Consider the following 26,302-nt stretch of genomic DNA (forward strand, 5'->3'; position numbering starts at 1 on the left):
TTATGGGAAATTCCTAGGTCATGCAATAATATGTAGGGCTAATATTCAAATGTTAAGAAAAAAATCCCATCAACCTTATTTTTTGCAAATATACCCATGTAATCTTCTACATAATATATGCAGAAACCTGTGAGTTTTTCCACAAGGTCACATATACAGTTTTCAGTGCTTCAAAAGCTCTTGATCTCTACAGCTAATTGATAATTTGTATTTCAATAGAACCAAAACAAGCTACTATAAGCTCCTAGAAACAAAAACTTCCAATAGGTTAAAGACCGTCAATAATTAATACAATTATTCAGAAGATTATGGCTGTTCCTAGGGAGTACAAATTTAAACCTATACATAATTCCATTTAATTTCTTTGTCTGAGCATAACATATGAAAAATCTTTCCACAAATAAAAAACATGGAAACATTTTAAAAAATAAGGAGTCTTTTTTTAAAGGTTCTTGTTGGACAGAATCCTTTCAACTTTGTGGCTTTTGCATGCACTTTAATTGGACTGAGTCTGTTGAATATCATCTTAAGAGTGTCAACATGGAAATCTAGAGATCCCCAGTTTATTTGGTTTAAGGGTATAAACCCCAGGTTTTGACCTTGTCACAGGAAAGGTTTCCCCCTTAAGGGAAGGTCCCTCTTCACCAGACAGTGAACTTCCTGGTAGTTTGGGTGGGAACAGCTAATCCCACCCAATATTAAGCATTCCTTTTGTCCCAATGGTTTCTCCCCCTAGGCTAAGGTCCATTACCAAGGTGTCCCCAAATTCTTTTGTTCCTTGGAGTCCATCCTGAGGTGGTGGCACTCCCAGGGGCTAGTGACCAGGGCGTCTTGACTCTGTGCAGTCATGGGAAGCAGCTCTGTTGTCGTATTAGTAGCACTAACCCCTTTTCCCTTGATTAAAGAGTGATTTTGACTATTTAATAGTTCTGCGTTTTTTCTAGTTGACAAGAGCTCGCCAAAACGTAAATCATATAGGTAGTAAAAAAATGACAGTAAGTAAAAAGCTAATTTGCACCACCTTCTTTCTGACAGTATGCTAGAATAGCTGTATTCATGATGGTTGTAGGACCATAAAGTCCTGGTCTACTCATCCCTGGTCAACTCATAAACCTCCAAATATGATATGCCAAGAATCGCATATTGAGACCCAGTGTAAGCCACTCTGCTGCACAGAGAAACATGACACAGAAGAAAGCATTGTTGAGATATTCTGGAAGTACAAGAGGATTGTACATTACATTGGTTTATAGGATTCTTGGAATTAGTTGTTAACATGCAATCTAGGAATCCCAAACTTGTGACCTAGAGAGATCTGATGAACCCCAAGTTTCAGGACTAGCTTATAGGTTGGAGAGCCCAAAGTTTGTCCTTGTTCCCTGTTCCCATGGGAATCTACCCTGAAGGGAATCCCAGGCTGGCAATTTCCAACTGAGTGGGAGATCTCAGGGGAATCACAATCTTAGTTGGGTGAGACTAAGCATATGCTAAGGACCCTCTTTGTCTTAGGTAGTCTCCCTTATTGTATCAGACCCTTTCCCAAGAAGACCCACACCAGGGGCAGGAACTTCAGTATCCATAGTAAGTAGCCCCTTCTCTTACACCCTAGCCTCTAGCTAGGATTCCTTTCCCAAGCTTGATTGTATCCTGTCTGTGTAGCTTGAACACTCCCATTTCTTTGTAGCTATAGTGATGTCAATCATCTTTCCTTGTCCCTGGAACACTCCACCTTAGCTCACCAACTCTTAAGGCTTTTTCCATATCATTTTTAGGGTTTTGTCTTCTAATTAGAATGTAAGCCCCACAGGTGGAGCTAGGTAGTACAGTGGATAGAGTACCTGGCCTGGAGTTGGGAGAACCTGGGTTCAAATGTGACCTCAGCAGCTTCCTAGCTGTGTGACCCCACGCAAGTCTTTTAACCTCATTTGGTAAGCCCTTGCCCTTGTGTCCTAGAGTTGATAATAGGACAAAAGGTAAAGATTGGGGGGGGGGTAAACAAAGGATGTAAGCTTCTGGAGAAAAGGAAAAGTCTCAAGCATTTAACACGTGGCCTGGATCCTAGTACGTGCTTAACGCCATGTCAGTGGATCTCTCTAGCAGTCTGCAGACCTACTTCTCAGTTGATCACAGCTGGGTGCTCTTTACCATCTCTATAGGTTGGGTATCACCTCCTCCTGGGTGCCTCTTGTTCCATCATTTCTATTTAAAAAAGGTCACTTTCCTGGGCAGAGGAAACAGCAGCAAGGGTGGCTCTGCCCTCGTTCTCAGTAGTCATTATCATCATCCCACCGCATCCTCCCCATCCCCAGGAAAGGGAGCTCCTACTTTTTATTCTCCTACTCTAGATGGAAAGTCTCCAGCCCTTTTTTCAGTCCTTCATTTTCCTTCCTAGCCTGTTTATTCTTCTCTCTAGCACTCCAGACACTATGGTAACAGGATGCTTTTAGTTATGCAACACTCTTACATCCTTCTCCTTTCTCCTCTTGCCAAGCCACCACTAGGGAATGATTCTTTGGGGTTAAGCCTTCTAGTTTACATATGGGGAGAGGGAGGATCCTGGATGGGAAGAGATCTTTTAAAATGAAAATTCCCTGGGAAGGAGAGTTGCCCCACACCAGGCTTGGCTTTTTCATAGGATTTTGTCAGAGTTGGAAAACTTATTTATTCCAATCCCCTCATTTTACTGGTAATTAAATTAAAAGGTACTGTAGTTATTAGGACCCAGAATCAAATGCTGACTCACTGAGTCCCTGAGTTGTGTTTAGATCACAATCTTCAGAGCCTTGGTTGCCTCCACTCTAAAATGAAGATGGTCCTACTGGCATTGCCCATTTCATAGGGCTGTAGAAATGGAATTTATCAGTGTATTTATGGGTTTCTTTTGGGATTTTGGTTATATGTGACTTTGCTCTTACAACAATGACCAATATGGAAGTGTGTTTTGCAAGACAATAAGATAAACTAAAAAAGAAATAGAATTTGTGTATCCTTGCAAAGTTGGAAGACTTAGATGTGTTAGTTCCCTAATACCTACTGCTCTTTTTTCTTCTTTGTTATAAGGAGTGACTTTCTAGGGAGTAGAGAGAGGACAGAATTTGGAAATGAAGGTGATGTAAAAACAAAACAGATTGATAAAGATTTAAAAATATAAAAGAAATGTGAGCTATCATCAAAACACTTAACCAGGGTTACTTGGATAGCAAGGGGAAATTTGAATCCAGATCTCCCAACACTAAACCCAGTGTTCTTTTTACTACACTTTATTTCTCTCCCAATCTGGCAACTAGACTCAGAAAATGCCCGGAAGGGGCCTGAGGGCCCTGGTGGGAGGCAACATCTGAACAAAGGGAGCCACCTCCTTCACCGACCTAAGTTATCACATTTATACATACTTTGTCCATAATAGGGGTTGGGGGAGGGGTTGGAGGAGCCCCTGTGGTTGGTACTCTATTTTATGACCTATTCTGCCCCTCCCTTGGGGTGGGAACTGTCCTGAGGACTCTGATCTGGGAGGTAGATCTCCAAACTGCTCCTGTTATTTGGAGTGTCCATGGAGTCCTCTCCCTGCTCTCTCCTGCTTCCCACGATACTGTTGCTGCTGTTCCATGGTGAGTGTCTCCTGGCCTTGAGTGGTCCATCCTTGGGTAATTGCTCAGCCCTAGAGGCTCCACCATCCTTCGTCTCTTTCTTTCATGTGTTCCTGTACCTTTTGTGGTCTCTTAGCTCTCTCTTGGGAAGGGTTCCTGGGAGACTCCATGGCTGCAGGATTTAGTGGGTACCAGAATGGCTGGGGAGGGAGGGAGCCTAGATGATGTACCCGGGGAAACCAGGAAAAAGATCTAGGGTGGAAAGCTGGGAGAAGATCCTTTTGCTTTGCTTTGACCTAGTCTCCTCTCCCTTCTCAAGGCTTCTGAGTCTGAGGATGCTGTAAGGATAACCTACACTCTAGTCTTCTCTCCTTTTTAATCTCCTTTAGGTGTCAATGGGAACAGCCTGCCAACTGGTAAGTAACTAATCCTGGAAAAGATAGTGAAGGCAGTCAGTCTGTTGGTCTAGCCTCTGGGCTACAAACTGGGGATCAGCTCTAATGCAAGAATCGGAGGCTTTGGGTTCAAGTCCCAGTCTCCATACTAATTATGTTCTCTTAGACAAACTTCAAGGCTTCCATTTCCTTTTCTCTAGAGTGCAGTTAACACTGCTTTATCTAGCTCCTGGTGTGATATATAAGGAAGGCACTCTGTAACCTGGGGAGGGAGCCGTATGTGGCCTCGAATTATCACCTGAATGTTGCAGGTTTAAAAGCCCTTGGGTCTTGGGGGGGGGGTTCTATAGAAAGAGTGGGGAATGAACAGGAAGGGGCTAGAAGAGCAAGGAGGGCTCTGATACATCAGGGGTATATTTGGGTAAGAGAGGCCAGTGGCCAGTGTGAAGATTGGAAAGAAACTGACTGAGGGGGGAGCCGGGCCCAACAGGGTTCTCAAAAGCCTTTACTTTCTCAACAGTGTGTGGGCACTCTACCAAACAGCAGAGAATTGTAGGAGGGCAGGATGCCCAGGAAGGACGATGGCCATGGCAGGTCAGCTTAAGGACCTCTACCGGGCATCATATCTGTGGAGGCTCTCTCATCCACCCCAGTTGGGTGCTAACTGCTGCTCACTGCTTCACGATCTTTAACAGGTAGCAAAGCCCCTGGCAAGTCTCCAGAAATGGGATATGGGTGGGAGGGAAAACCTTATCTCTATTCCTACCTTGAATTTCCTATCCTAATCCACCCTCCCTAAATAAAGTATGCCATTTGGGGAAAGGGGGAGGAGGGAACAGTCCCTTCAGTAATTCCCTTGTACTCCCTAAAATCCACACAGCCTCCAGGAAACCAGTTCCCCCAAGTTCCCCTGTCGATGACACATGGATGCTCCTTCTTGGTTGGGCAAGTCACATCTTCCCTGGGTCTCAATTTTCTTATCTATAAAATGTCAGATCTTAGCTTAGATGACCTCGTAGTTCCCTTTCAGGTTAAGTCTGTGATTCTGTGAGCCTTCCTTTTTGCCTTCCTTCTTTAAAACCCTCAGATCCATTTAATCTGACCACTGCTGCTTTCAGGTATGGATTCCTGAGCCCATTCTTATCTAATGAACCCTTTAGCCTGTGACTGCCTTAGTCATTCCAGAGAAGCCTCTTTTTTCATGCAACTCTTCTGCTTTTGTCTTCCAAAACCCTCCCCACTCCAGCACCCCTGCTCCTTAGAGTTTTCAACTGGAGGCAAGATCACCAAAAATCTAGGCCAGAAGAATAGGAATGTCAGAATGGGAAGGGGCCTGAGATATCTCCTAGAAGCTACAGTTTCTTCAGGGTTCAACTCAAGGGTCACATTCCGTGGCAAGCCTTTCCTGATCGGTCAGGATGCTTGTGCTCCCTCTCCCTCCTCAAAATATCTTGTCCTCACTCTCATCTCAGCAAAAAATAAGCTCCCTGGGGGCAAGAGCTATTCTTTGTCTTGTCTTTGTTTCCAGCACCTAGCAGAGGGCTTGAAACACATACTAGGTACTCTGATGTTCATAAATGAATATGATATAAATTAACAATACATTTTATTAATACATTCTTGAATGAATGGCCCCAATCCAAATCTCTCCTTTTACAAATAGAGACAGAGAAGTGACTTATGCAAGGTCACATAGTCATTTAGGAGGAGAACCAGGACAGACAACCTTTTTCCTCCATCTAGTAAAACCACATTAGATAACTATCCCCATCTATAGACATAACACCAGTCCTAGGAGAGACAGGAGAGAGAAGAACTTGTAGTTTGGGGCTCTTAGTAGGTACTTAAATAAATGCTTGTTGACTTAAAATTTATTCTAGGACAGTGGATAGAGAGCCAGGTCTAGAGTCTGGAGGACCTGTTCAAATTCAGCCTGGGATACTTTCTAGCTATGTGATTCTGGGAAACTCACTTAACTCCAATTGCCCTTTTTGGAAGTGATAACTAGAAAGAAAGAAAGAAACTTGTGTGCTGAATTAATCAACCAATTGGCATTTATTTTAAAAAAACACTTAACTTCCATCTTAGAATAAATAGTAAGTATCAGTTTCAAGATAGCAGAGCAGTAAGGGCTAGGCAACTGGGGTTAATGATTTTCCCAGAGTTACAAAGCTTGGAAGTGTCTGAGGTTACATTTGATGAGCCACCTAGCTGCCCCCCCCACACAAATATTTATTTAAAAAGATACATGATCTCAATTGATCTTGACAATAATGCTGTGAGGGAGGTACTATTAGTACCATTTTACAGATAGAGAAACAGACTGGAAAGGTTAAAATTATTTGGAGGGGGTGTAATATACCTAGTAAGTTTCAAAGGGATTTGAATTCCAGTTTTCCTGACTCCCAAGTGACACTCTTACACATTATACCAACTAAGTGACACCTACGTGGTGGGAATACACAATTACAAAGAAGGAAACAATCCCAGCTCTGTAGGAGCTTCCATTCTAATAGAGAAGAAAATAAGTATACATAAAGATAAAGAGAATAAACACAAAGCTTATCTTTCAATGGGGTCTAATTTCATGACCCCATTGGGGTTTTTCTTAGCAGAGGTACAGGAAAGGTTTGCCATTTCTTCCTCCAATTCATTTTACAGATGAGGAAAGGGAGGCAAACAGAGTTAAGGGACTTGCCCAGGGTCACACAGCTAGTCTATGTCTGAGGCTGGATTTGAACTCAGGAAGATGAATCTTCCTAATTCCAGGCCCAGAACTCAATACCAACTCATTAAATCCTAGGTATTTTGGGAGGAAGGGCACTGATCTTTTTTTCAAGCTCTGCAGCCTCTCAGTTGGCCTCATGTTTACTTCCTTTCCAGTTCCAGTTCCCAGTTCCCAGTTCCAGTTCCCTCATCTTATCTCTTAAGGATGGGAGAGCTGAAGCTGTATACATCTCCACACAATTCCTTCTATGCCACTGTGAAAAGAATCTTCATTCACCCTTCCTTCCAATGGAGATCCTATAAAGGGGATGTTGCATTGCTACAATTGGACTCCCCCGTTCAGATCACTCCTGTCTGCCTCCCAGAACCGCAGATCCAATTTCCTACTGGCACCCTGTGCTGGGTGACTGGATGGGGAAAAACCAAAAAAGGTAAGATGAGGCATGGGGTAAGTGTGCTTGCCCAGATGCCCAACCCCAGGCCAGAGTATTGCTATCTCTTCCTCTTCCTCTGAGCCTTTCCGGACTACCTCAGCTCATAGGAAACTCTCCTACCTCTGATTGTGTGTCATCTTGACTGTCCCCCAGATGCAGCCCAGAATGAATGCTGCCTAGCACCCAAGGACTGAATGGGATCTCCACAAATACTATATTACTCCAGGACAAGGGACTGTATAATAACAAGAGCCCTAGACCTACTCAGGAAACCTGCTTTTGAGTCTCAATTCCATCATTTAGTCTATATGCAATTCTAGTCTCTGGATTTCCCTTTAACTTTAGACCGGTCAGAGGGTACAATATCCAGAAGGACTGTAGAGGTCCTCTAATCCAACCCCCTAATTGTACAGATAAAGGAATTGAAGGCCTGAAGAGTTTAGTAAGCATTATTTTTTTCCAGGCATTGTGCTAAGTATTGGGGATCCAAAGAAAGGCAAAAAGTGTCTGTCCTCAAGGAGTTTACATTTTTAAAAATCCCTTATCTTCTATCTCTGGATCAATTCTAAGGCTGAAGGGGCCAGCATATTGCAATGGGGTTAAGTGACTTGCCCAAGGTCACACAGCTAGGAAGTGTCTGGGGCCAGATTTGAACCTAGGACCTCCCATCTCTAGGTCTGGCTCTCAATCCACTGAGCCACCCAACTGCCCCATGGATGTATATTACCAAGCCTATCATTCCCATTTTATAGATGTGGTCTAGACAGATAAAGGGACATCTCATAGACTTTAAAAACCAGATCCTTCTATTTCTAGACCCAGCTCTGTTCTATAGCAGGTTGCTTGAAGCCAGGCCCCAAGGTTGAGAGGAGGGAAAGATGGTGCCTATTGCTGAGCTGTTTCACTCTGTCTGCAGCCAGGTTTTTAACTCAGGAAGATGAATCTGCTCGATTCCAAGCCCAATGCTCTATCCATTGTACCACCTAGCTCTCCCTATTAAAATCCTATTAAGCCAGGCCCAGAGATAGGAGGTCCTGGGTTCAAATGTGGCCTCAGACACTTCCTAGTTCGGTGACCCTGGGCAAGTCACTTGACCCCCATTGCCTAGCCCTTACCACTCTTCTGCTTTAGAACCAATACATGGTTCTAAGATGGAAGGTAAGTGTTGTTATTTTTTTTTTAAGAAAAGTCACTTAACCCTGTTTGCCTCAGTTTTCTCATCTGTAAAATGAGCTGGAGAAGGAAATGGCAAACCACTCCAAGTATCTTTGCCAAGAAAACCCCAAATGGATGTGAAGTTAAAACAATTGAAAATGAAGCTATTTTCGAATCTTATTTCATCTGATCTTCACAACTACCCTAGGAGGTAAAATGCCATTATTATCCCTATTTTACAGTTGAGGAGAATTATCCAGGGTAGCATCTGAATTACACAGAATTACACAGGTAGCATCTGGAAACTGGCTTTGTCCTCGAGTCTTTCTGCTCTAGCCACTGGCTTTCTCTAAGGGAGATAAAGCTTGGCCTGAAGGAATGGGAGAAGGTCTTGTGGAGGGGTGACATCTGAATTGGAACTTGAAGGCAGGGGAGGATCGGGGTATTCAAGCAGAAGGTGGTGATGATGAATGGAAGACCACTGGATTGACTCAGAAGTCTTCCCTTTGAATCTCAGCTCTTCTATTTACTAACTGCGGTTGTGATCAAGTCTCTCCCCTTCTATGGGCCTTAATGTAAAGAATGAAGGGGGTTATGCTGGATGGTTCCTCTAGGTTTTATGTCATTCTGTGGAGGGTGTAAGGTAGAACAGGAGAGGAGGTAGGAAGACTGGACAGAGAGGAAAGCTGCGAGTGACAGAAGGAGGGGCAGAAAGAATAAATAAGAAAGCATTCCCTAAGAGCTTTCTAGGAGTCAGATGCTGTGCTAAGTGTTGGGGATATAAATATAAGTAAATCTAAACAATACAGTCCTTGCCCTCAAGAGGTTTACATTTCAACAGGGGAAGATGGCACCACAAGGAGGTTCATTTGGGAACAGCGTGGCTTGAAAATGACCAGGAATGGGCATGGTGGTCTGGTTCTAGGGACAGTGAGAGTTCTCCTCCTAATTAGGTCCCCAGATTTCCCTTGTCTTAAAATCAATTCATGGGATCGCAGATTTAGAATTCGAAGAGCTTTGAAGATCATCAGGTCCAAGCCTCATTTTTTCAGATAAGGAAATTGAGGCCAACAGAGGTTAAATGACTTGCCTAAAGGCCCCCAGGTAGGAAGTAGCAGAACTGAGATTCCAAGCCAGATCTTCAGACTCCCAGGCCAACCCAAGGTGCTTGCTGTTTCTTTAATTCTTGCTGCTTCTTCCCAGGTCCTGCCTCTGCCTTACAAGAAGCCCAGATTCCCCTGATTGACGCCAAGGCTTGTGATGACCTATACCATATCTACAGACGCGCAGATTCAAGGCGATCCATAATTGAAGATGACATGATTTGTGCTGGATACAAGTGGGGCAAAAAAGATGCATGCCGGGTAAGAGCAGCTTCTTCTTCCTCCAGGCTTTTCAGGTTCATAAACTGATAACAATTTCTCACCAAATGAAAGAATGCATGTATCATGCAGGTATGAAAAAAGCATTTCTTAGTATCAATTATGTGCCAGGCATGGTTCTGAGTGTTGGAGACAAAAAGCCAAAAGTGCCCTCAAAGAAACTTACATCTTAATAGATTATGAATATTTTTGTATTTGTATTTTGTGGGAAATTCCTATCTGACTGACTATTGAGAGCATGTACCTCATGTGGGGCAGCTAGGTGGTACAGTGGTTAGAACACTGGGCCTGGAGTCAGGAGGACCTGAGTTCAAATTTGACCTCTGGAACCCTGGGCAAGTCACTTAACCCTGTTTGTCTGTTTCCTCATTATGAAATGATCGAGAAAAGGAAATAGCAAATTACTCCAAAGTCTTTGCCAAGAGAACTCCAAATGAGCACATGAAGAGTTGAACAAGACTGAAATGACTGAACAACCACAGCCCAATAGTGGGATCTCTAGGTCAAAGAGTCTGAATAGTTAATAACTTTTTCCCCACAGTTCCACATTTTCCAGAATGAGTTCATGCCTCTACCAACAATATATTTGTTCCTCAGATTTCCCACAGTCTCACCAACATTTATCATTATCATCTTTTGGCATCTTTCCTAATCTTACAAGTGAGAGATGGAACCTCAATTATTATTTCATTCATTGATTATTTTTTCAGTTACATACAGAAACATTTTTGACAAGTGTTTTCTGACATTTTGGGATTCAAATTTTCTTCCTTCTTTCCTTCAACATCGCCCCCTCCCCCCCCAAGCAGTAAATAGTCTGATAAAAGTTATATCAGTTCTTCCATGCAATGCAGATTTCCATATTGCTTGTGCCATGATAGAAGACACATAACACACATACAATAAAAAACTCAGAGAAGGAAATAAAGTGAAAGATGGCATGCTCTGCTCTTCAGAGTCAAACAGTTTCTTCTTTAGCTGTGTACAGCATTTTTCATCCCAAGTCCCTCATGGTTATCTTGGAAAGTTGTTTTGCTGATAATGGTTTAGTCCTTCACAGCTGATCATCACACAGGATTTCTGCTATGTAGATATTGCTCTGGTTCTGTTCACTTCACTCTGCATCCATTCATATAAGTCTTTGCAGTTTTTTGGAACGGATTCTGTTTATCATTTCTTATAACATGATAGTATTCCATTATAATCACATACCACAACTTGTTCAGCTATCCTCAGTTTCCAATTCTCAAAATTGTATTAAAATTAATTTAAATTTTGCATTTTATTTTTAGTTATTTGGAATCTTTTATATGGTTGTTGAAAAGTTTGTATTTCTTTTGAAAAATATTGGTTCATGCTCTTGATCTCTTATCAGGGTATGGTTTGTTCTTATGTTTTTGTATCAATTCTCTGCATATCTCAGAAAGCAGCCCTTAATCAGATAATTTAATGTGTAGATCCCCTCCCCCCTTGACAACATCTTTTGTTTGCAAAAGCTTTTAAGTTTTATCTTCACCTTGTATACTAAAAAAACCTGTCCCATAATAGTATCTAGTTTTTTCAGCAACATATGAAGCTGACATATGTTTAATAATATAGGGCACCTTGTTTTGCCAAATACTTTACAACAAGATTTTACAGAAGCCCCACGTATAACTGACTGTGATGCCTCATTTATCTAGCCTTGGCAGGAAATTATCTCACCCACATATTTTTATAATGCAAAGACAAAAATCCTAGGCACTAATAATATTGTTTAAATGGATGCTTATAGGACTTGGAATAGAATAAGACCTTGGAGTTCATCTAATCCAATTACCTTTCTATTGTGCAAAGAGTATTAGGCTGGTCATCAGAGGATTAGAGTTCAAATCTTGACACTGCTATTCATTGACTCATGAGATGCTGGGCAAGTTACTTTCCCTTTGGGCCTGAACCCTCAATTATAACATGGAAGGGAAAGGTTATATTAAATGGCCTCCAAGTTCCCTTCTAGCTCTATATCCATCTTCCCATGTAACTGAGGTTCAGAAAACTAATGTGGTATGGGTAGAAAGAGCGCTAGATTGAAATCAGAAGACTTGACATTTGTGAATTCTAGTACAGCCACTTAACTAGCTGTGTGACTTCAAGTAAATCATTTCTCTGACAAGTTGTCATCCCATGCCTTGTCTAAAGTCACCCACTCGGTAAGAAGCTGCAGAGCCAAGACTTGAATCGAGGTCTTTTAACTCCAAATCCAATTCTGATTCTACTATAGCATTCTGACTCTCGTTCCTTGCTAACAGTTATAGTTGGCAGCCATTCTCTAGATCTGTTCTAGTCTTTTTAGAATGCTTGTAGAATTGCCCCAGCATCCTTGTCTTGTGCCCTGTTAGGAAGATGTCTTCCACTAGATAAGGGCAGAACTTGATGACTTCTACACTTCAATAATTCCCCAAAGTACAACAGAAAAGTCATATCTTCACAGGGTTCGGGTTAATCATATGCTTTGGTGACTGAATTAGACCTTGGAGTCCTCTCCTCAATCCCACTTCCCTCTACATGTTCAGGATGTAGATAGAAGATCTACATATTCCTCTATTGTGACTAACCCTGCCTCTCTGCCTCTCTCTCTCTCCCAGGGTGACTCGGGAGGCCCTCTTGTCTGTGAGAACAATAATACTTGGTTCCAGGTTGGGGCTGTGAGCTGGGGACTAGGTTGTGGTCTACGCAACCGACCAGGAGTTTATACCCGGGTCCAGGCTTATAAAGATTGGATTCAAACCACCATCGCCAGCTCTGCTCCAGTCATTCTCTCAGGGCCTGCTCTGCTGCTGACAGTGGTTCTTCTCGTTATCCAGTGAGGTCCTTCCCAGTCCACTTCAACTCTAACCACCAGGGATCCTTTCTGCCCCTTCATTTGGATCAATCCTTTTCTGTATCCTGAATGCCTTTCTTTGCACTTTGGCTGATGGCAGCTGTATTTTTGTCTGGAGGATGGAAGGGGAGGATCACAAGTTGCCGTACCTTGTCCCTAGTCCTGGCCTGCATCTGATGCTAGTGGAACACAAAAGTGGAAAGTGATATGGTCCCTTTCCAAAGGGAAGGAAGTCACAGTCTTTCTGGGTGTCCTATCTAGGACATCTCCACCATCATATAGCTATCATTTAGCAACATGTCAATCATATATGTGGTCCTATCTATATGCAGAAAAAGCCCAAAGGAGGCTCATCCTGGGCTAGTCACCTGGAAAAACTTTCTAGAAGGAAGGAGAATTAGGCAGCAAGAAACCTGAGATTCAGTCCTGACTGTGGTCCAGAAGCAAGTCATTTTCCCCATCTTCTGTAAAATGAGATGGCTGGTCTAGTGTGATAGAGACATGAGAGAGAGATTTTGCAGGACTTGTGGACCAAGATGCAAGAGAGGATTCCAATGGAATGTCCCCAGTTGTTGGCAGCTTGAGTTGATGGGGGTTTTTTGAACTTGGTCTCTGACTGGGAGATACACTCTCCCTGGAGGTTTGAAGCTGGCTGAAAGACTTGTGAGGCTGATTTGATTTTTTTGTTTTCTCTGGCTCTGAGCAGTGGAAGCTGATCAGGGAGAAGCTTTTGAGTTGGTGGTCTATAAGAGAGTTGAGCTGATCAGGAGAAACTTGGAGACTTTGAACTTTGTTTCTTTCTGGGTTTAAGCTGAGAGATCTGGCTGATTTGTGAAGAAGAAAGAAGATTTTGAACTGCTATTGTCCTCCATCTTTCTAACTGTCCAAGAGTCACACTTGTGACTCCCCAAACCCTCAATTTTATATCATTTAGATTGGGGAAATTCCTCATCTCTCTTACCTCAGTTTCCCATACTGTTATCCTAATAAACCTCTTGACTGAGAAAGCAACTAGAGTATCTTTATAGTTCACTCAAGAGGGAGGGAAGGAGCCAAAGGCTTCAAGAAGAACTGGTGGAGGGGGGTGAGGGAGGCAAGGGAGGGAGTAAGGGAGGAAGGAGGTTAGGAAATAGATTGATTCATCAGCAATCAATAGGGATCAATAGGCAGAAACCCCAGAGTAAATCCCAGAACAGTCCTTTATAAGCAGTCCCTGTGTAGTGGCATCCCCCCAGCAGCATTTCTGTTCTACTTCCATTAACAATAAGCAGATTCAGGTCCCTGTAGCATCCTGTTTGCCATAGCCAGCCAGAGAACAACAGTCATTGTGAAGTAACAGGTACCCCTCAGTTTATCCTATAGTTCAAGATGTAACAGTTTCCAGTCAGTTTACCTTTACCATTTCAAGCAGTAATAAGTTTCCCTCAGCTTACATTTTTATTTCACCAGGTAGGAGTTCTTAACCTTTTTTGCACCCTTGGACAGTCTGGTAAAGCTGATGGACACTCCAGAATAAGGTTTTTAAATGTCTAAGATAAAATAGTAAACTAAAGGTTATTAAAATGAAGATGTCATTTTTCTTCCTAGCCAAGTTCTTGAACCCCTTGACGACCTGTGGTGTACAGGTCAGAAATCCCTTGACTAGGTGATCTCTATGGCTGCTTCTGACTTTGATATTCTATAACAACAAAAAATGAGGAAAGAGAATAAAGTACACGTCCCCATCATCTTTGCTGTTGGCATTTGTAAACAAAAAATGACTGGGAACTGTCTTCAGAGCAAACTGGGCTTTATTGTGAGGGCTGCAGTTTACAAAGGCAGCCAGAAGGGTCTGAGACCACAAGTCCTCTAGTTGGCAAGTATTTATACTCAATGCAAGTCACATCATACAAATTTCCTGGGGTCAGAGGTGGGAGGAGGTCCAACCGGCTCTTGCCTGCAGGTCAAGCGTGTTTTGCCAAGGTATACTACAGGGGATTTTTGTTGCTGTGATTATCAATTATTGATTCTCATCCACAGTTACTCACTCGACCAATAACTGGGATTTTTGCTTACTATTATCTATAGTTACAACTTGGCACTAAAGTACTGACTATCTAATGGGACTACATGCAGAGGATAAAAAGTTATAAACAGGCATAAAAAAATATAAACTTGTTGACTTTGCTTAATTAATTTATACTTTACAAGTGGTCCCAGAGATGCCCCCCTCTAGTGAGACTCCAAAACATATCTAACCAGTTACAAAAAGCCGTCATTTTATTCACCTGTGCAATGGTGGACCAACAAAATGGGAAGATCATGACCCAACTCAGCCATTTCTATCTGAAGTCCATCAAATCTAGAGAAGAAAAACAAAAAATCATAAAGAGAACCCAAAAGAACTCACGTTTTATTTGGTGTATTAAGGCTTTTACAAAACTTTCTTCACAATGACCCCAAAGGGCAGGTAATGTAACTTACGATCTGTTTTATGGATGATAAAAATGAACCTGAAACCAAGAGGTTAAAGGATTTGCCCAGTAAGTGCTGAGGCTGGGCTTTAAAGCAAGATTCCTTGACTCAGTCTAGCTCTCCTGACATGATAGTGTGCTCTTGGGGGTCCTGGCCTTCTCTGACATTTTCTGCTTGATGCATCTAGGTGATGACGCTTGAGCTGGCCCTTGATAGACGGGTAAGACTGCAGAAGCTGCAGGGAGGACTGGTGGAGGTCTAGGCTGGCATGCGAGGAAAATGTTGAAGTCAACAGGTCTTGGTCTAGTGTGATGGTATTCAGGGATGTGATTTCTTGGCTGATATCAAAGGACAGATTGAAGCCTGGATCTCATTTAACTTTGCCCATTGAGTCTTGCTAAGTATTGATATGTCAACTCATGCCATTTCCCACTGGTAAAGGACAGACTCCAGGCCTGGCTTGTCATACTAGACAATAGAGAGATGAGTTGGGGGAGAGAGACAGAAAATTTAGGGCAGCACCTCAGCTTTGGCCACGACTAGAGCAGAATGACTGGAATTTTGTCAAGTGGCCTAAAATTTAGAGAGCCCTAAAGACACTTCCTAGCTGTGTGACCCTGGGCAAGTCATTTAACCCCGATTGCCTCACCTTTGCCATTTCTCTGTCTTAAAATTGATAATAAGATTTAAAGTAAGGTTGACTTTTTTTTTTCTTTAAATACTGGGTATTGGTTCCAAGGGCAGAACAATGGTAAGGGCTAAGCAATGGGGGTTAAGTGACTCATCCAGGGTCACACAGCTAGGGAGTGTCTTGAGACCAGATTTGAACCTAGGACTTCCTATCTCCAGACCTGGCTCTCAATCCACTGAGCCACCCAGCTGCCCCCCACTTTTTTTTTTTAAGAAATTTAGGGAGTATTGAAAACATTTGTACTCCTTCAGCAGATTGAAACAACCAAGGTTATCATTAGTTTAAAAAAAACAAAGATAGAAAGCTACCGGATGGCATACTTCCTTGCCATAGGCAGCTATGCTCCTGGTAAACTTCTTCTGGGCCATCCTTATTCTGCTCTCTAACAACCTCGACAATAGATACTTCATGTTTTCCTGGTGTCTCTGTTTATTAGGTCAACCATGGAGGACTTTCTTCTGTTTCAGAGTGGTATTCTAAGGTCTCCTAACTAGAGACCCCCCTATGTCCCACAGCCTAAGGTCTCACCCTCTGGTTTTTCTGAACTCCAAATAAATTTGTCTTTTTTCAATTTGATTGAATCAAATTTGTCTTACAATTTGATTCAAAAAGTCTTAAATGCTGCTTGCCCTGGATGCCAAGATTGCTTGCTATGGCTCTGTCCAGACTGTACTTTTTGGGAAGAGTTCTATGCCCAAGGGATGGATTTATGACTTAAGAGATAACCAGGGGAATAGGAAATGTACCTGGGAGGATGCAAACTGCACCTCAGGAAGTACTTCCTGACTATTCAGGTGCTTGAGAAGTAGCATAGGCAACTCCCACCACACCTGCAGCTACTCTGCCCAGGGGACTCAGTCATACACAAGGTTGATTGTTTTTCTGATAAGGTCCTGGGCACTGTGGGTGGAAAGAGGAGATAAGAGAAGAACTGGTGGGAGAAGACAGAGGGAAATAACAACTAGGTCCCTGCCCTCCAGGAATTCCTGATCTAGGTTGAGATCCTGACTCAGTCATAAAATGTGTTAGGTATCTTTCTTAGCTTTATGACACAGCTGCAGCCCTCAGAGAACCCTCATGATGAGGGAGGGGCAGAGTGTCTGTCTACTTTTAGGAAGTCCCTACTCTAAAGAGACTATTTCCCCTGACCTGGGAAGCTTTGGCTCTGAGGGAGCTAGCAAGTTCCTGCCTTTAGTCAGTCTTTAGTCTAGTAAAAAAGAAATAATATGGTCCCTGTCCCTGTGCAATCCTGTTTGAAGGGATAGTTCCTCCCTAAAGAAAGCTCTGGTGTAGGGCTGAGAACTGCATAGCCTCTACCCTTGAAGACCCAAGGTTTCAGGAAAAATCTTTGCCATAGACTGAAGAGAATCCTCAGCTTTGGAGAAACCTAACTCTTGACTTCAAGGCACTCTTGATTTGAGGAGGGAGATGTGCCCCTGGTGCAAGGCATGAGATGGAGTCCTTCCTAGAGGGGATCCTCTAGTCTAATGTGAACTACTTCCTGAAGGACTTGTGTAGGTCAGGCACAAGACTACAAGAATTTATCAAGTACTTAGGCACCAGGGACAAAAAGACAGGTGAAAATAGTGACTGCCCTCAAAGAACTTACAATCCAAAGAGGAATGAAAATGAATATTGCAAAATCAAAAAGAATAAGCATGGGCAGCCCTTGGACTCTGGAGAGGGCCAGACAGGCGAGGGGTGGAAGCCAGAGTCGGAGCCACCGCTGGCCTTGTTGTTCACTGAGGGAGACAGATGAGATGCTTACATAAAATAGCTGTGCAAAGGGAACCTGGAAGAGTTTTATTTGTGCACAGAGACACTCCCGAAAATAACCCAGATACTCCACTGTTTTCATCCAAGAAAACTCCAAGAGGATAGATTGTAAAGAGAATTACCTGGAGGGGCATAAAAGGGCAACTGTGCGTCCAGTACTGGTCTTGGCTCAGAGCCAGAATGGATGGTTGCCCTTCTTTGCCATGAATAAGGCTGCTGAAGTTTTACAAGCGTCTCCATTTAGAGTATATGAAGTAGCAACTTTTTATACAATGTATAATTGACAGTCAATTGGAAAGTATCATATTCAAGTCTGTTCCACTACCCTTTGCTTCGAGATTCTGGCACACTAGAGGCCATTGAGGAAACTATACCTGACAGAGTTTTTACACTAATAAAAGGAGAAAGTGTAGGTGATTATAAGTGCACCAGTGGTTTAAGTAAATGATAATTACTCCGAAGATTTGATGCTTAAGGATATCGAAGTGATATCTGAGGACCTCCAAGTTGGGGATGTTCCAAAGCCTGGACCAAGGAGTGGGCATTTCTCTCATGAGACAATTGGTGGTCTTTTGTTTTTTTTTTTTTTTAAATATATTTTATTTGATCATTTCCAAGCATTATTCGTTAAAGACATAGATCATTTTCTTTTCCTCCCCCCCACCCCCCATAGCCGACGCGTAAGTCCACTGGGCATTAGATGTTTTCTTGATTTGAACCCATTGCTTTGTTGATAGTATTTGCATTAGAGTGTTCATTTAAAGTCTATCCTCTGTCATGTCCCCTCAACCTCTGTATTCAGGCAGTTGCTTTTTCTCGGTGTTTCCACTCCCATAGTTTATCCTTTGCTTATGAATGGTGTTTTTTTTTTCTCCTGGATCCCTGAAAGTTGTTCAGGGACATTACACCGCCCCTAATGGAGAAGTCCATTACGTTCGATTATACCACAGTGTATTAGTCTCTGTGTACAATGTTCTCCTGGTTCTGCTCCTCTCGCTCTGCATCACTTCCTGGAGGTTGTTCCAGTCTCCATGGAACTTCTCCACTTTATTATTCCTTTGAGCACAATAGTATTCCATCACCAACATATACCACAGTTTGTTCAGCCATTCCCCAATTGATGGGCATCCCCTCGTTTTCCAGTTTTGGGCCACCACAAAGAGCGCAGCTATGAATATTTTTGTACAAGTCTTTGTGTCCATTATCTCTTTGGGATACAGACCCAGCAGTGCTATGGCTGGGTCAAAGGGTAGATATTCTTTTGTCGCCCTTTGGGCATAGTGGTCTTTTGTTTTTGATGGAGCCACCCAAGGGACCGGTTTTAGTATGCAAGCAGACCAATAAGCAATTTGTATGAATTTGTCCATCCTCTTTAAACAAACCGATGAAAAGATTTCTTTGTACATTTAAAATAATCTCCATCTATGCAAACTTTAAATATCGAATATTCTGGTTTGTATTTTCTTTGGTGATGCATAAAAATCACAAAACAACCTCTTAAAAATTTAGGGTTTAAATAAATAAATAAAAATGCCTCGTGACAGTTATTACTAAGTATGTTTTTCTTCTTTTTTAAAAATAATATTTTATGTTTTTCCTCAATTACATGAAAAGACAATTTTTAAACCTTTGGGTTTTTTTAAAGTTTGAGCCAAATTCTCACCTTCTTCCCTATGTCCCATGCCCCATCTCTGAGATGGCAAGCAAGCTTATGTAGATTTTACATACATAATAATGTGAAACATCTTCCCATATTAGACATTTTGTGAAAGAACTTGAACAAATAAAAGTGAAGAAATAAAGTGAAATATGGTATGTCTCAGTTGGCATCAGTTCTTTCTCTGGAGGTGGATGGCATTTTTCATCATGAATCTTTAAGTATTGTCTTGGATCACCATTTTATTAAGAATAGCTAAGTCATTCATAAATGTTCATCATAGGGGGCAGCTGGGTGGCTCAGTGGACTCAGAGAGTCAGGCCTAGAGACAGGAGGTCCTAGGTTCAAATTTGACCTCAGACACTTCTCAGCTGTGTGACCCTGGACAAGTGACTTGACCCCCATTGCCTAGCCCTTACCACTCTTCTGCGTTGGAGCCAATACACAGTATTGACTCCAAGATGGAAGGTAAGGGTTTTAAAAATAAATAACTAAATGTTCATCATATAATATTGCTATTACTGTGCGTGGTGTTCTGGCTCTGTCCCCCTTTGCATCAGTTTGTGTAGGTCTTTCTAGGTTTTTCTGAAATTATCCTTCTCATCTTTTCTTATAGCATAGTAGTATTCCATTATGACCATATACCACAAATATGTTTTTTAAATTACATTTAAGGTTTTTAAATTGTATTTAATATTTCATTACTATAATTACAATTTGTTAACAAATGCTCTCTAAATCTTATTCGTGTCAGCTTGCATTAGTCACGTAAGACTAATTATGCTAATAACGATAATGAGGAGGAAAATAGCTAACATATAGCACTTACTATGTGCCAGGCACTGTGCCAAGAATGTATATGTTCAACAAATATATCATTGTATTTTCAAATTCATAATTTACTCCAGGAAAGCTTTAGGTAGTGGGTTAAGGAAATTGTCTCACTTGTTTTCAGCGGCATCATTTTAAAAATGAAAGCTGCCATGAATAGACAGACTAATGTCTATGGCTATTTTGACTCAGAAGACTCATTAAGAAGACACACAGTCTTTTTAGTTGTGTAGGTAACAACACAAAATGTGTTTTGTAGTCAAATAAAGCAACAAAAACTACTACAATAACATTAGTTTTACAGAGTTGTAAAACTTAACAGCCAGCTTCTACCTTGAAGTACAGAAGCAAATATGTATTACTGTTTTTTAGGGGTTCCTCAACATCACTTGTCTTCATTGACTAACTGAATTTTCTACCATCAAACATCAGTAGCCAAAAATCATAACTATGTTCTTTCTCTCTCTCTTTTTAACCCTTAGCTTCCATCTTAGAATCAATACTAAGTATTGGTTCCAAGGCAGAAGAGCAGTAAGGATAGGCAACTGGGGTTAAGTGATGCCCAGGGTCACATAGTCTGAGGTTAAATTTGAACCTAGGACTTCCCAACTCCAGGCTTGGTTTTCTATCCACTGAATAACCTGGTGCCCCACAACTATGTGCTCTCTCTTTCTCTCTCCCTCTCTCTCTGTCTCTCTCTGTCTCTCTGTCTCTCTCTCTCTCTCTCCCTCTCCCTCTCTCTCTCTCTCTCTCTCTTAACCCTTACCTTCTGTCTTAGAATCAATACTTTTTATTGTTTCCAAGACAGAAGAACAGTAAAAGCTAGGCAATCAGGGTTAAATGACTTCCCGGAGTCAGACAACTAAGAAGTGTCTGAAGTCAGATTTGAAAACAGGACCTCCCATCTCTAAGCCTGTCTCTCAAACCACCCAACAACTATGTTCTCTTAACCCAGTGATGGGCAACCTTTTGAGCTTGGTGTGTCAAAGTTCACCAAAAAACTGAGCTTAACTCGAGTGGTGTGTCACTTCGAGAAAAAAACCATAATTTCATGATATTTATAGTTTAAATAACAAAAATGTATAATTGTCATATATAACTATTTAATAAACCAAAAACTAATTATTTTACTTACCTGCTTAGTGACTTCTTTGTTCCTCTGTCAGTCGGTTTCTTTTGTTGGTCTTGATATTATTTAACTTGTGTGGGGTGCCATAAAGCAAGATAAGTGAGGGGGAGGGGGGATTCTTTAACTAACCTGCCTATTAGTGACTTTTTTGTTGCTGAATTTCTTTGGCTAAATCTTCAATTGAAGGTTGGTATTTTGTACACTTCAAGCCCAAGCAAGCACTACTAACTTCATCTGTTAATCTGTTGCTTTTGTTGGTTTTGATATTATTTAACTGCCCACACATGCTCCTCCTGCCCTGTTCCTGCATGTTACCATGTGTCACTGAAAATGGCTGCGCGTGTCATAGGTTCACCATCACGGTTTTAACCCATCCCTAAATAAATATTATTTTAGGAATTTAAATATTTTTAAACATCTTAAGTAAAATATTTTAAAATATTATTTTAGAAATACTCTGCTCTCTGCTAAGTTTTTTACAATATCCTTAATCTACAAAATTCTGACTAAAGACAGTTAGATACAGCTGAACCTCTTCATTAATACTGTCTATTTAATGCTTAAGATAAAGAAATATTCAACATTAATTTTTAAATTAGAAAACTTAAAGAGCGATAACAGGAACTCTGAAAATACAAAATGATCTAAAAGACCATTAGGCATCAATTACTACATAATCCATTAAGAGAATGGAATGGAAGAAAGCATTTTACATAAATGTCACAATGACTCAGTGTACTAAAGATCTATATTTTTGTCTTCCCCTAATGCAGATTGGAAAGAACCCTTCTATAATTCACTAGATGCTGCTATTTTAGAGTGACTTTGACTGAAAAGTTCATCACCCTACACTTGACTCTGAGCCTCCTTATATTAAGCTAGACTGGTATAGAGACATGCAGACTCCCATGAGCCTTGCACTCAAAGCTTTTCTTTTTCTTAAAAAAAAAAATCCCTTACCTCCTGTCTTAAAAAATCAATACTAAGTATCTATTCCAAGGCAGAAGAGCAATAAGAGACAAGCAGTTGGAATTAAGTGACTTACCCAGGGTCACACAACCAGGAAGTGTCTGAAACCAAATTTGAACCAAGGACTTCCCAACTCTAGGTCTGGCTCTCTATCCATTGAGCCACCTGGATGCCCCTCAAAGTTTTTCTGCTTTGGTAGAACCTGTTAGTTTATTCTTAGAATCAATACTGTGTGTTGGTTCCAAGGCAGAAGAGTGTTAAGGACTAGGCAACAATAGTTAAGTGACTTGCCCAGGGTCACATATTAGGAAATATTTGAGGCCAGATTTTAACCCAGGATGTCTTGTCTTTAGACCTGGCTCACAATTCACTGAGCCACCCAGTTGCCCCCTGATTTATTTTTTTGTGAACATGACCTCCAGGAACCTAGAGTGTTATTTCCTTGATGAAGCATCACAGGATTTTAGTTGAGAAAACATGCTAAAGAAAATGTTAATATGCATGATGATAATTTCATTTCAGTTAAGGTTTTGGAAAATCTAGAACTTGGGTAAAATATGCAAAATTCTTGCTTACCCGGAATGTTCAGATCACAATCTGTGCTTCATATCTACAAAAATCCATTTTTATCACAGCACATATATGCTTATCATTTGAGTTTTGCATTTTTATAAGCCAAAGCTAGGATGTCAATCTAAAAGATTTCTTTGGGGCATCTAGGTAGCCTAGTGGATCAATCTTCCAAAATTCAAATCTGGTCTCAGGCACTTATTAGCTGTGTGACTGTCTCCTCTTCCTCCTCCTCTTACAACAACAACAACAACAACAACTACTACTACTACTACTATGACTACTACTACTACTATGACTACTACTACTACTGTTGTGGAGGGCTTGAGGTGCACTCCTGGGGTTCAGGAAGGGTACCTTTTGCAAGGATGCAAGACTTTGAAACTTACCTTAAAAATAAAAGAAAGATTTATTCATTTACAAAGTAATGTTAAATCTGGCCAGGAAGACTGCCTCCTAGGGGAACAGCATGGGTGGAAAAGCTGTTCTCCCAGATGACATGATTTCTGGGATCTTTATGCCCTTTACAATAGTGGAGACGTGACTCTGTGCCACGCTATAGACATAACTTTAGAGTAGTATGCACTGAGGCATTGGGGGGGGGGGGGAGTCTGCCTGAAGACATAGGGGATGACCCTCATAGTTTCGGGGACATGACAGATAGATGTCTTAGATACAACCCGATGGTATCAAGGCATAGCCTGGAGGTGCATCTCTCTGTCCATCTGGAATCTAAAGGAAGATCCAAGGAGGATAATCTTCTCAGGGTCTTATCAGAGTTATCCGATGTTTTGGGTTAGGAGTCACCAGGGTAGAAGGGAGCAAAGGAACTTCCCTGCTTATAGTTTGCCTGAAACACTTCTATGGTTTTGGGGGTACAATGCCCAAGCCGCCGCCACCACCACCACCACCACCACCGCCACCACCACCACCACCACCACCACCACCACCACCACCATTACTACTACTACTACTACTACCACAAATATAAACATTTATGAATGATTTTGTCAACAAGTAAAGCTTTGTTTTTGTTATTTTTATTGTCTGTCAAAGATTAGCTCGTGTTGCTATAAATATTGTGCAGGGCCCGCAGACACCCCTTCCACCTCATAGGGCAACTATCATGTCTATTTCCAACTATGATCATAGTTTTGTTGGTTGCCCTCCTCTCGTATCCCCTGGATTGCCAGCTATGGCTCTGCTGGACAGGTTGTCTTTGTGGTCTCTGGGTCATGTTTGCTTCCAGCTTCTGTCTCATCTTCAGTCTTCAGCTATTTCTTTCTCCTGGAAGCCTGGGTGCTGACGTGCTTTCTTAGTTTATAGCCTAAAGGTAGACTTTTCCCAGCTCTCTTAGAAAAAGCAGATTAAACCCTTGTTCCAGGGCAAACAGAAAAGCAGAAAGTCTGTCCTGTCTTGTTCCCTTGGAGCTCCAGCTGTGGAGTCTTTGATCTCCCTAGAAGGAGATCATCAGCCCCAGGTGCCACGCTCTTTAGAAGACAGAGCTGAAAGGTCTCAGCTCATGCTTAGCCTTTTCTTTGGACTCTGATTCTTATTCCAGGGCTTGGGCTCAGCCATGGGGAACCTCATCCTAGTTGGTGATGTCCGTGTCCTTTCCAGTTTCATCTGTGAAGGCCAAACTATAAAGCAGGTCGTGCTATTTGCCTAATAGCTACCAAACAGATGTAGGGGTTCAGGGTTCTCTAGTTTTTCAAGCCCGGAGTCTCTTCCCTTCTCCCCCGCAGTGGAGGGCGGAGAGAAACACCAAGAGAGACAACGCCAAGCCCAGGGGGGTAAGGTCTTGTCTCTGCTACCTACCAGCTCAGCTACATTCCTGGCCCCTTTCACACGTAGATGGAGCCAATCAGTGTCGGAAAGGGGGTTTGCTCCACACACTTAAAGTGATAACACATTTTCAGTCGTTATTGGGAGAAAATCTGAGTTAAGAAAATTGCTTGAGATGATGAAAAACATGCAGCATATGACTTCTTTTTTTGTAATAACAGTTGGCTGACTGGAAAATAATAATAAAGTCTGGAAAACACTGGCATTGAGAAAAAAGAAAAGAAGACCTAGGGCAACGTCTTGAGGAATGCCCACATTTAGCAGATGAAAATAATAGTGTAATAGCAAAAGGAACAGATAGGAGAACAGAGTCCAATCCATAATGATTAATGGAATAGAGTTTATATAAAAAAAGGGAGTTGTTGATGGTGTAAAGTACTAGGGAGCCGTCAAATACAATGAGAACTGAGAAAAGGCAGTGAAGAAATCATTGTTAACCCTGGAGAGAGCAATTCCAACAGAATGGTGGGGTTGGAAGCCAGATGGCAAGGAATTCCAGAAGAAGGAGGAGGTGAGGAAAGGGAAGCAACTCTGGATGAAGGTAAGTTGTGTGAGAAGCAGCCCTTTCAACTTCTGTGTTGTTCTAATTGTCAAGAAGGGTTTTCTTACAAAAATCCCATTTATTGCAATTTCTAGTTGTTTAGTTCATCTACACTCTCTTTCCCAATCCATTTTTCATATCACTATAGAAAAACTACCATATCTGCCACCTTTGTGACCTTGGACTAGTCCCTTGACTTGAGCCTCATTTGTCTAATTTGTAAAATGAGGGGATTAGACTAAATGACTTCCAAGGTCCATTTCAAAATGTGAACTCCTATATCAGACTAATCTTTCTTATGCACAGCTCTGGCCAAAATCCCTTAATTGTTCCCTATGGATAGATGGTACAGTAGAGTGTTGGGTATGGAGTTAGAATATGTCAATTTTGTCATATAAGTCACATAAGACGTCAATAGGTCAAATTTGACTTCAGACACTTTCTAGCTATATGACCTTGGACAGGTCACTTCCCCTCTGGTTACCTCAGTTTTCTCAACTGTGAAATAAGACAACATTTGTAAAGTACTTAGCACAGTACCCGGCACATAGTAGGTTCTTTAGAAATGCTAATTCCCTTCTCTTTCCCTTCTCTCCCCTCCATGGAGCAAAATCATATTTCTTTATCTTGGCAGCATTGATAGCCCCCAACATCCTGTGGATGGTATGTGTGTTGAAAAGAAAAGAACTCATTATTGATGAATGTTCAAAGCACACATGCAGTGAAGAAAGAGGGGTTTCCGGGAAGAAGAAATGCAATGTGGGAAGAGCCAGAGTTTCTATGTATATCTCCTTAATTCCATCTTCTCCTTAACACAGTAGTTTTCCCAATCTTCTCATCTCTCCGCAAGCCTCCTATGTTTCCCCCTTCCTTCACTCTTTCAGCTAACAACTTCACTGAAAAAAAGCTATTCTCTTAAGAGCTGCTTCTTCTCTTTTCTACATCTCACACCTCAGATGTCTTTCCTTACTATCTCTCTCACTCCTGTCTCACAAGAAGAGGTGGGTCTTCTTCTTGCCAAGGAAACTCAGCCTCTCTACATGAACCCTTGATCTCATTCCATTTGATCTTCTCCAGCAGATTTCTCCTTTATCATCTGTATTCTCCCACTAATCTCCAGGCTCTTTCTGTCTACTGACTGCTTCGCTGCTACTTACAAATATTCTTAAGTCTTCCTCATCTTCAAAAAATCTTTACTTGATCTATTTCTAGCAGCTATCAACCTATATCTCTTCTGTTTCATGGCTACACTCTGGGAGGAAATCATCTACAAACAATACTTCCACTTTATCTTCTCTC

General features: G+C 41.7%; 1 protein-coding gene and 1 pseudogene across 1 annotated transcript; both read left to right on the forward strand.

Annotated features, from left to right (window-relative positions):
* The first annotated feature begins 3,464 nt into the window (after nucleotides 1-3,464).
* Nucleotides 3,465-14,218, forward strand: LOC100018588 (serine protease 30-like). Its single transcript, XM_007499160.3, has 6 exons — nucleotides 3,465-3,608; nucleotides 3,977-4,003; nucleotides 4,503-4,677; nucleotides 6,866-7,140; nucleotides 9,502-9,662; nucleotides 12,305-14,218. Exons 1-6 carry the CDS (start codon nucleotides 3,551-3,553, stop codon nucleotides 12,524-12,526), a joined length of 918 nt encoding a protein of 305 aa, XP_007499222.1. The 5' UTR covers nucleotides 3,465-3,550; the 3' UTR covers nucleotides 12,527-14,218.
* A 2,751-nt stretch (nucleotides 14,219-16,969) lies between these two features.
* Nucleotides 16,970-24,286, forward strand: LOC100618980 (NADH dehydrogenase [ubiquinone] flavoprotein 2, mitochondrial-like; annotated as a pseudogene).
* Nucleotides 24,287-26,302: the final 2,016 nt, after the last annotated feature.

Source organism: Monodelphis domestica, chromosome 7 (genome assembly GCF_027887165.1).
Source record: "Monodelphis domestica isolate mMonDom1 chromosome 7, mMonDom1.pri, whole genome shotgun sequence".
NCBI classification, from domain to species: Eukaryota; Metazoa; Chordata; class Mammalia; order Didelphimorphia; family Didelphidae; genus Monodelphis; species Monodelphis domestica.

Coding starts and splice junctions, on each gene's coding strand:
- LOC100018588 (XM_007499160.3), top strand. CDS start 3,551: ATGGAGTCCTCTCCCTGCTCTCTCCTGCTTCCCACGATACTGTTGCTG. Junction 3,609..3,976: donor ACTGTTGCTGCTGTTCCATG/GTGAGTGTCTCC, acceptor AATCTCCTTTAG/GTGTCAATGGGAACAGCCTG. Junction 7,141..9,501: donor ATGGGGAAAAACCAAAAAAG/GTAAGATGAGGC, acceptor GCTTCTTCCCAG/GTCCTGCCTCTGCCTTACAA.